Source organism: Pteropus alecto, unplaced genomic scaffold, assembly GCF_000325575.1.
Source record: "Pteropus alecto unplaced genomic scaffold, ASM32557v1 scaffold3, whole genome shotgun sequence".
In the NCBI taxonomy this organism is placed as follows: Eukaryota; Metazoa; Chordata; class Mammalia; order Chiroptera; family Pteropodidae; genus Pteropus; species Pteropus alecto.
Genome location: NW_006442484.1, coordinates 43,708,806 through 43,719,338, shown reverse-complemented (window position 1 = coordinate 43,719,338; position 10,533 = coordinate 43,708,806). Strand labels below are relative to the sequence as shown.

General features: G+C 38.6%; 1 protein-coding gene across 3 annotated transcripts in view; it reads right to left on the bottom strand.

The window, feature by feature from the left end:
- Positions 1–403: 403 nt before the first annotated feature.
- The window catches only part of CDCA7 (cell division cycle associated 7), an 11,261-nt gene continuing 1,131 nt past the window's right edge, over positions 404–10,533 (bottom strand). Inside the window, exons 2-10 of one of the 3 annotated variants that reach the window (XM_006921208.3) lie at positions 8,740–8,865; positions 8,085–8,321; positions 5,285–5,521; positions 4,923–5,000; positions 3,868–4,065; positions 3,338–3,475; positions 2,604–2,753; positions 2,052–2,188; positions 404–1,718 (exon numbers count right to left, since the gene is read on the bottom strand). In XM_006921208.3, the coding sequence (XP_006921270.1) occupies positions 1,688–1,718; positions 2,052–2,188; positions 2,604–2,753; positions 3,338–3,475; positions 3,868–4,065; positions 4,923–5,000; positions 5,285–5,521; positions 8,085–8,321; positions 8,740–8,865 (1,332 nt within the window). In that variant the 3' untranslated portion in view covers positions 404–1,687. The remainder of the gene's footprint in view (positions 1,719–2,051; positions 2,189–2,603; positions 2,754–3,337; positions 3,476–3,867; positions 4,066–4,922; positions 5,001–5,284; positions 5,522–8,084; positions 8,322–8,739; positions 8,866–10,533) is intronic. The other 2 variants (XM_025039489.1, XM_006921209.3) reach the window with 2 other exon arrangements.

Below are 10,533 nucleotides of genomic sequence, written 5' to 3'. Positions count from 1 at the left end.
TTTTGTCTTTTTGAAGCTCTCAGTCCTGGACCAGGCTTCAAAGCACAGTGTGCCTTTAATAGATATTTGAATGGTTGCTAAAAGCAAGTCAGGTATTGTGAAATCACTGTTAGTTCTTGGGTTGGCAAATGGTAAAAGAAACCAACATTATAAAACTTCATGAGCACATACTATTTTCTATCTGGCGATGTATCCGTCTTGGTTGATTTTCTGATCGAAGCTAGGAGTCATATCACCAAGCTAGACCCTCTTCAAAAGAGCTGGCCCTTGACCTTCAGAAATTTAAACCAAAAGGGAGACTAGAAAAGGCAGAAATGGTCTGTTGTTTAAATATGAGGGGGGAAAAAAATAGAATTCAGTGCAGTAAGATTGAGCATTGAAGATTTAAAAAAAGCAGACAAGCTAAAACAAAATGTTTTATTATTAAAATAAAAACTTTGTATAAAAGCATTACAGATCAAAAGCTCTATTTACATTTATTGATTCAAGGTCCAATTACGCAACAAACACCAAATGGGCATAGCAACAGGCTGCACATGCAAAGCAGATTCCACCTCTCTCAGACGATTTGATTAATGTAAAAAATGAGGAAGGGGGAGATGACACATGAATTCTGCCCAGAAACTAAAGTGGCACAGACATCAAGTTAACAAACTGGAAAGTTACCCATCTCCAAAAAGGCACTTGTCATTGTTCTCAAAGTGCTTAAAAACCTGAACACGAACTCTGTGCCTAGCTTATGTCTTCAAGAAAGCAAAAACTGCAAACAATTGTAGACTAGTGTTAGTATTAATTTTCCATGCAAAATGATCAAGAATTTATTTGAAATACCTTACATATTTGTGTACTGAAATAAACTTGGTAAACTACCATTATACCAAAGTTTTATACCATGAATTCAAATCAGCCTATTTCTGAAGACTCGCCATCCTAATTCCCTAGGATATCTTTTCTACTCTACAATGACCTCAAGTATAGCACTGCCCACAAACCTTTGGGTCAGGACTGTGTGAGCCTGATGCACCCCAACCCCATGGTGGAAGAAATCAGCAGCAACTAAGCCTCAGCTGCGACGACTTGTCTAATAAGCACAATACACAGAATATTCTTGAGGCATCCGAAGCAACATACTCCACTTTCCAATGATGACCTCATTTCTCCACGTGGTTTTAAGACTTCTGCGCCTTGAGTCTTGTTAGAAATATCAACTAGTACAAACATTAAATCATACCCATTGTTTTCCTGTAAACAAGTTAGAGGGCTAGTCTCTGGAATTCAATAGATGTAGTTAGTTAACACTACTACTGTGTTTCTAAGTGCTTGGTTTTATAGGTGGATTCCAGGGCTATTTCAACACCAGTTAAATCAAGCATGCTTTCATAAAATTGTCATTAAAAAAAAAAATCAGAAACCAGATGGTGAAAGAGAACCACTGGAAATAGAGGGGGGTGGTGAGGGGCAGGGGAAATCAAAGGAGAAATGGCAAGAGGGCAAAGTATGGCTAGCAAGCAATATGCTTCCATGATGCTCAGAAACATCCGTCTAATGAGATTAACCTGATTTGACTTTCCTATAAAACAGATTGACCATCAAAATTCTTAACTTGGGTTTCAATCACATGACAAAAGTGAAAACTTTAACCAGGAATATTTATGCGGTGGAAGGCAGGTAGTGGATCTTCCAGCTATCATGCTTGCATTTCAAATTCGTGTTTCAGACTGAAAAAAGAAAATGCAACATGTCAGGATATCATTTTCAAACTAAGAATACTCTTTTAAATGACTAATTCACTCTTTTAAAAATATTTTTATTGAGTTATAACATCTTAAGTGTACAACTTCAATTTTTATACACACATGAGTGTGCACGTGAGTTACCACTACCCATATGAAAATGTAAAATGTTTCCAAGACTCTCAGTGTGCCCCTTTCCAGTCAACGCCTGCACCCCCACCCAGAGATAACCACTACTCTGACTTCTATTATCCTTTTATGAAGACACATAAATCAAGGTAAGATTTGGGTATGGAAAAGAGAAAAACCAACCATTACCTTTTCAAGTAAGCATGCACATTCCCGAAGCCATGGTATTTGGCTAAGTACACAAGGACCCCAGTCGCACACCGCCCATCTCGCTGCCGACAGAAACTGCAATTGCAGATTCTTCGACAAGGTGGGCAATGCCAGTTCTGAAGGAGAATTGTGAAAAGGCATAATTAAAGCAAACCTACTTCTCTCCCTTACTTATGTATTCCTATTTAACCTGTAAGGTAGTTACCATCAATTGCATTTGAATCTTTTTTTTTTTAATTAAAAAAAAAAAAAAATCGTAACATGGTTATTAGCCATCCGTCATGCCCAATGTTCCCTTAGGAAATCAGGCTCAGAAAGTCACACAGCAAACTACCAGGGGTGAATGAAGAACGGCCAGGTCCCAAGCGTTCTGGAAGGGGCTCGCAACTATGTAACACCAACACTATGAATTCATCTGCTCTCCTGAAATGAACACCCACAACACTAAGGGCTCAACCCATGCTGTCTTTCTGGCCCTGTCAGCTCATGGCAGGCCTTCAAGTCCACAGATCACCCCTTCGAGGCACCTACTGGATCCAGCAGAGCATCTTTGACCTCTTCACCATAACGGTTTCGAAGGCAGGGACCGCAGAACTGGCCTCGAACGCCCCAGCACTCTGGGTTTCTGCAGTTTGTTTTGGTATCGATTGTTTTCTGGCGGCACTGATGACAAGTAGATCCCTACAAATAATAAGCAAATAAGAAAAACAAAACAAAACAAAACAAAAAACCACCACTGCTTTGAGTAGAGAAAAATGGCATATTTAAAGAATGTCCTTCTTTGTGGGTAGAATCTGACATTCTGAATCTTATTTCACATCTACATACACATGTATATGCCAAGGTATTTAATAAAAGTACTTCGAGTGATTTCATCCAATTGGCAGACTCAAAAGTTAATATTATCAAAACTAATTTTCTTCAGGAAAAGATCTTATCATGCAAAATAACCCTGCCCCAAATCCTTTTTTATCTTTAGCACCAAATCCCCAGTACCAATCTATCTAGACACACATCATACACAGTAAATATATGTGAATGAATCAACTTCTAAATCAAGGGAAAACATTTAATGCTACTGAAGACTTATTAAGAGGCTTAAATCCCAAGGATGCTATAAAACTCTTTTCTTATATGAAAATAACACATAGGCATATACCCTATAGGCTAAGACCTTTAGAATATTAGCAAAACTCTAAGGATGGAAGCTTTCTTCCTCTCCTCCAGACGGTTACATTTTCAGACAGAACGTAGAGGCTTTTTACCAATGAACGGCTATATATCTTCTCTCGAGAACTGTTGCAGATGTTCTCCAGCTCGTCCTCTGTAATTTCTTCCACCGGGCGAATTACATGCGGAAGGGTCATGGATCCAGGACGACGACCTCTGGGCATGTCATCTTCCTATATAATGACAAGCAGGGAACAGTGCTCTTACTGGCTCTCCCCGGCTCTGAATTTCAGATACTTGATTTATAATTTCTTCAGAGAATTAAACCTGGAAATTTCTCTTAAGACTGATGAAGAGGAGGCAAGTCTTCAGTTTACTAAAAATAACAGGACATCATGGAAATAATTCCTACAACTAAGAAAAGTCGAAGAAGAAAACAACTCTCTTACCTGCTAACAAAAACCACCAAATAACTTTGTGCGACACTAATAATTCTGAACAGTTTGGGAACGTTTAACATGAATCATTTGGTGTTGAGGCTATGTGCATACCCATGCTAGGCATATGACACTGGGCCTACGGAAGATGAAAAACAGAAGAGCAAGCACAGACACAGGAAACTCACGTTCATGTAGCCATCCATGGACTTCCGTTTTCTCACCAGCATGTACTTATCCTCTTCCTCCTCCTCCTCCTCCACAGGAAGAGAGCTAAGGGACCCGAGGATCCGAGACCTTGACCTGGTGAGAGGACGAGCTCTCCGTTCGGGGTTTCTCCTGGAAGTAACACCTGGGAAGGTACGCCTTCGGGGTGTCTTTGGTTGCTTAACAAAACACATACAGCGGAACCCATTTATTCCAGAAGGAAGAGAAGCATCACCTTCTCCTTATATGTTTTTTTGTTTCTTTTAAGGAAAAAGAGAGCTCTGTTTTCTAATTATCTTTGTTCTTTCTATAATTCATGGAAAATGAGCCCCAAAAATGATATAGCCATTATAATTTTGCTTTTGTAACATCAAGTCCAGTTTCTCTCAAAATTAGATGATCTACTTATTCATCTACATAATACAAATGTAAGAACGAATCTCATTTTCCAAAATACCCTTTCCTACAACATCTCTTGAGCTCTTACATACTCATTGTTTCTACATGACACAAGAGAGAAAAGTACGTATGGTTTCCCTTCTTCCATTCCTTGCTTGCTTCTTCCCTTTTTCCTCAGGAGAGGTGGGGAAAGGCCTTTTCTTTTGTACCACAGCAGACACACCAAAGTCCCCTGAGTGGTACCAGCTTAGTTCCTCAGAATATAATCACACATATTAGGCTATGACTTGGTTAGGAAAATAATTTTTTCCTCCTCTGATTTTAAAAACATCTATTATGATGCATCTACCATGTAGGAGGAATGTGCTAATGCTGGGGACATGGAAAAAATTTTTTCAATTTTTATTTCCTGCACGAGGGAAGGAGAAAAATAAGCGATCGAGTGCATGAGCATGGCACAGGGAGGCCACACCTGCCCCAGGAGGCAAGGAAGAGACCCCAGAGACCTAATATAGGTTTTCTGTATTTCCTGTCTATAAAACCATACAAAATAAGGAAACTGGACTTTCGAATGTCATAACGAACCTACCTTAGACCTGCCCCAAACACTACTGAACAAGCAAGGATCTGCACTTACGGAACTGGGGCCCGGGAGGGAATGCCGTCCAGGAAACGCGCCAGGGAAGCTTTCTAATTCTGACATTAGTTTTGCAAGCTAAAAAGGAAGGAAATTAAACAGAAATGATTAGTTTAGAATAACCGCTGAAAATGAGCAACCTCTGGAAATTACTGTAGCACATCTCAAAAGAGTTTCTGATTTTACCTACACATTTACCAAGACTTTAATAGATATTTAAAAAAAAGTATATGGAAAGAACACATATTTTAAAGCACACATTGTAAAGACTTCACCGCTACACTGAAAATACTCCTTGACAGATAAGCAACAAGTAGCTTAGAGAAGACCTGGGAAGAGTTCGTTCCAGGTCAGATACCTACCATCGCTTTGTTTTGCTTTATATTTAAAGCTCTTTTCTCCAAAAAATTCAAGCCATTTTCATCTTCTGAATCAGAATTCGAATCAGTCACAGAATTCTCTGAGGGTTCAGGGGGTGCTGCTTTCTTGTTGGCTGCTCTCCTGGTATTTCGAGTTGGAAACTTCATGGCCACTCGGAGAGGTCCTGGATGTCTGCACTGACTGCGAGTCCTACAGCCCGCACGGTCTGGCTGCAGTCTCTAGGCCATCAGAACAACGGAGTCGTTAGTGACTTTCTGACTGTGGAACAAGCTGCACCAGTATGACTACAAAATCCTTTCTGAACAAAAGACACCTGCATCGAATACATTTTAATTGACCACTTTGTCCATTTTAACTGACAGCTCTGGATAACAAATTCCGAAATTACAAATAAATACAACAAAATCTGAGTGCAGTTTAACTTAGGTAGCCTCTCTGGGACATAGTATTATAAGCCATCTTCACAGCCCCATGGCCAGCAGTTCTGAGCTTTTTTTGTTAATGTGAAAATCTCGGCTCCCTTTTTAATTTCTTTAAAAATGGATTGTTATGTATTTTTTAAAAATTCCTACAGGAATATGGGTTCTCTCATAAACATGGCTTTAACACTAAACTATGTTAAAGATGAGTCAATGCTTTAATCTACTTTTTAAAAAAATTGTGGTAAAGTATACATAACATAAAATTTACCATTTTAACCATGTTTAGGTGTACAGTTCACTGGCATTAAATACATTCCTATTATTGTCCAACCATCACCACCGTTCATCTTCAGAACTTTTCATCTTCTCAAACTGAAAATCTGTACACATGAAACAGTAACTCCCCATTCCCCCTCCCCCAAACCCCTGGCAGCCACAATGCTACTTTCTGTCCCTGAATCTGACTACTTTAGGTACCTCTCTAATCTACTTTATAAGATGAAAATAAAAAAAATATTTCAAAGTAATATAGGTTTTTATCATTAAATATGTGTTAAAATTAGCCATTGGGGAAATGCAAATCAGAATCACAAGATACTACTTCATATCCACTAGGAGAGCTAAATCAATAACAAATGCAGCGAAGATGTGGAGATACATTGCTGGTTGGAATGTAAAATGGTACAGCCACTTTGGACAAGTCTGCCAGTTACTCAAAAGGTTAAACAGTTACTTTATGACCCAGCAATTCCACTCCTAGTTATATACTCAAAAGTATATATCCACACAAAAACTTGTACATGAGTGTTCCTATCAGTGTTATTCATAATAGCTAAAAGGTACAAATGGCCCAACATGTTCAACATTTATCAACCGATGATGTATAAATGTGGTATATTCACATAATGGAATATTGATCAACAATAAAAAGGTATGAAGTACTGACACATGCCATGACATGGGAGAATCTTAAAAAATTACACTAAGTGAAAGAAGCCAGTCACAAAAGACCACATATTGTATGATTCCACTTATATGATATGTCCAGAATAGGCAAATCTATAATAATAGAAAACAGATTGGTGGTGGCCAGGGACTGAGGGTGTGGGGAAAGGATGCTAAGTGACGGTTAATGGGTACAGGTTTCTTTTTAGGGTGATGAAAATATCCTAAAATTGACTGTGGGCATGGTTGAGGTTAAATAAATAAAAAACGAGAACAAAATATATCACCCATAAAGTCTCAGAAAGGGAAGACCCATTTTTAAATTTAAAAATTTCTAAAATCATCACAGCTTCTATTACTCTCCATGTACTTTTAGTGTCATGAACTGAGAGAATATAAAGTGACAAAAAAACTTTTATGAGTTCTTAAGACTTTTAATCAATTGGCGTTTTATTAATCAGTACAATCCACATCTACAAAGATCTGAAAAAACACCCAGAAGTGATTCAGGCCATAGAAAATGTTTGGGTCACATCCAGATTTGCAGACCAGCCCTCGCAATAACTCCAATACGCACCAATTTAGAGCAACATCACTTATTAGAAGAAATATTATATTACCATGAAGTTAGACAGTGATGAAACACTTCTTGGCCAGGCACTCTCACTTATACCAGTGTCCCTCAAGTGTGGTCCCAGGCAGTGGACCCATGTCAGACCACAATGAGCTGAAGATTATGCACCATACTGTAAATCAACACACTGCTTCCTTTGTCAAGAAAATCTTGCTAACAAGAAAACGTCTGCAGAAATAAACAGTATGCTCAAGGAGAGTGGGCCCGAGATGCATCAGCAGCAGCAGTGGCCTGAGCAGGGGGATAGAGGTTAAAAAGATAAGGCAGTGTGCACAGGAAAAGCAGACCAAGGAGCAAAAGTGGAAGCAGGAAGGGGCCCTGACTGTCATAAACAATACACAATCTCATGCACATGAATTATCATAGGCTTTTCAGATGCATAGCTCCACAACGGGAACATTTACCAAAGGCCTGCTCTATGCCAGGCACTGGACTGGGCACTTGAACTTAAATGCGAATGTAGCTAATTTTGAGGACATGTGTCCTTCTTCTGATTAGGCTGGATTTCTGTGGCCATGGAAATCTGGAGGTTGGCCGATTTTTTATTACCAGTTTCCAAGATTTTCAGAGCCTACAAAACGTTCAGGCTTACGAGTAGGACTACATGAGTAAAAACTGCTTTAAGACATGAAGAAAATACCCTTAAGTTTTAAAATGATCAACAGAATCTTCTGGCATGACTAAAACAAAAATTACAGGAAAAAAAACTTTTTTAAAGCATGTATGTCATGCCTTGAAATGTACCTTACTTCTTGATATTGGTGAAATTCTCAAACTCACCATTCCATCTTGTATCTCACTCTCTGAGAACCCGCAAAATGATTCATCGTCAGAGTCGGCATGAAAAATACTGGCCAGTTCGTTAGTGACATCTGGCCTTGGTTTCTGCAAAAATCCACAATGGTCTAACACATCTTGCACCTCACTTTCTGAAAAGCCGCAGAAAGATTCATTATCAGAGTCCTCATAAAAAACATTTGCCAGTTCTTCACTGATATCTGACCTGAATTTAGGTTTCTGTAAAATAAATAAATAAATGTGGTTGTGCATTTTTCCCCCTTTTTCAAGAACCAATTTTCCATAAACCGTGCAGAGAGCAAATCACATTTACAAGTGCACTACAAGAGAATAGCTTTTGTTACAAAGAAAAATGGTTCAGAGGTTTACAAATGATTTCTGAGTTGTTATGGCAAATCATCAAGCATGTTAGGTTAGGCGACATTTCAAAAGGATAGAATAAGTAGCTAATCTACCTCCAACAATTACTACCTAGAACCACAGCAAAAAGTGAAATGAAATTACAGTGCATACTGTATTTTCATAACGACTGTATAGAAATGTAGGCAAAAAGCAAGCAGTTTTAATCACGCACAAAGCATTTGGGGCATTTTGAGCACTGCAGACTCAATTCTGTTTATTCTTAGGCAGCACTTACCGTGTTTGCAAAATTATCAGAAGCAAAGCTGTCACAACTGTCATCAGAGGATGACGAGGTTTCCATGGAAATCAACTTCACATATCTGAATTTCTTGAAGTTCTTCTTTACTCTGCGATTCTTTGGCTGCAAATGGAAATGGCAATACTATTAAGTGGGATGCTCACCAGTTTCTGAGTAAAGACATCATTTTTGAGTTTAGTAAGTTCAAACAGCAGAGTAGCTATAGCCACTTATACAGAAAAGGGATTTGCAATTAGTACAAATAATTTTTAAAAACTAGGTAAAATCCTAAAAAGGGCTCCTCTGAAGAAAAATTGTAGTGACATTTATATTCAATTTATTCAAATATCTGTACAGCTTAACCTTCTACCAACCTGAAGAGGCCTCAAGCTCTCAGTAGTATACTAAGCTCTCAAGGAACTTAATACCAAACTCCTAAAATCTGCCTTTAAAAAATTAGACTGTACTTCTAAAAGAAAATTTCAAAAGTACAAAATGGTAGAATGATTTCTCTCCTTCAGCCAAAATCAAGCTAATGAGGCCTTTTTATGTCAGCTTTGGGTTATGTACTGTGATACTAATTTTCCAAACTACGAAAACTAGACAGTACCTCTACTTCAAGATGACAAGCTTTCCAAAAGGCCTTGTTTCAATCAGGGCGGGTAGTGATTTCAGCCCGAGTCCTTACAAATCAAATATATCAACCCAATGAACAAATGTACAAGGAGCCAAGTTAAAGTCAAACACCACTCCAAAACCAGGAAGAATGTCTGATTCCACTTTAGCGCTTGGAGGTAGGTTAGCCTGGCCTGATATTCAGTTCAGCTCTTTCTGCAGTCCCCTTGATACACAAGTCTTAAGTTTTCAGTAAGGCACAAATTACTTGTAGATATGAAAATGCTTCTTTCATTCAAACACAACAGCCTGGCACTGCTAATCAGAAAATGTAACTGGCATCTATCTCATTTAAAAACGACAGCAGTTTCTGGCATTTCAAATTTAATGAGATTTCTAAAGTGTTTTATTAATTCCTATATTTTTTACTTAAATATGGCCAGGGAATAGAAATTACTTTTTACACTGAAAAATTGGAAAGGCCAAGCTTTGCTATGGGTCCTTTGTCCTTCTGGAAACACAAGAAAATATAATAGGTAGAGGTATTACTTAGTAAAAGAGATCTCAGAAACCCTCTCTTTTCCCGTTGAGAAAATTTAAGGCTCCTGGGAGGTAAAAGAGACTGCCCAAGATCATAGGGCCGAAAGGAAACAGGTCTGCAATCTCCTAAGACAGAAGTATTCTTGTATTACTGCAGGAATTATCACCATTTACTGATCAATCTATCTGCAAGCAGTCTGAGGCCCAAGACAGACTCGAGGGAGGCATTCTGTTGGAAGCTGTCATGGAAATCTATGCTGGGCTTTAACAAGTCAGCACTTGCCAAGAATTGTTACCATGCAAATACATGTTTGGAGAAAAAGATATAAAAGAAACAAGACAAATAGTCATGGTTGAAACAAACTTTTGGGGAAGGCAGGTAATAACTAATACCACTTAGTAGGTGTTTGCTGCGCCAGGCATTAAGCATGCTTTCACATTATGATTATTTCCTCGCAACAAAGGTGCTCATTATTCCCACTTAACAAACGGGGAAACTGAGGTTCAGAAAGGTAAAATGGATTACTCAAGTTACATGATCGCCCAAATTTGAACCCACGCACGTCAGATTGCAAGCTGAGCTATATACATGGCTTTCTTCATCCTGAAAGCCAAAGCCTAGTTCCAGAGATTTGT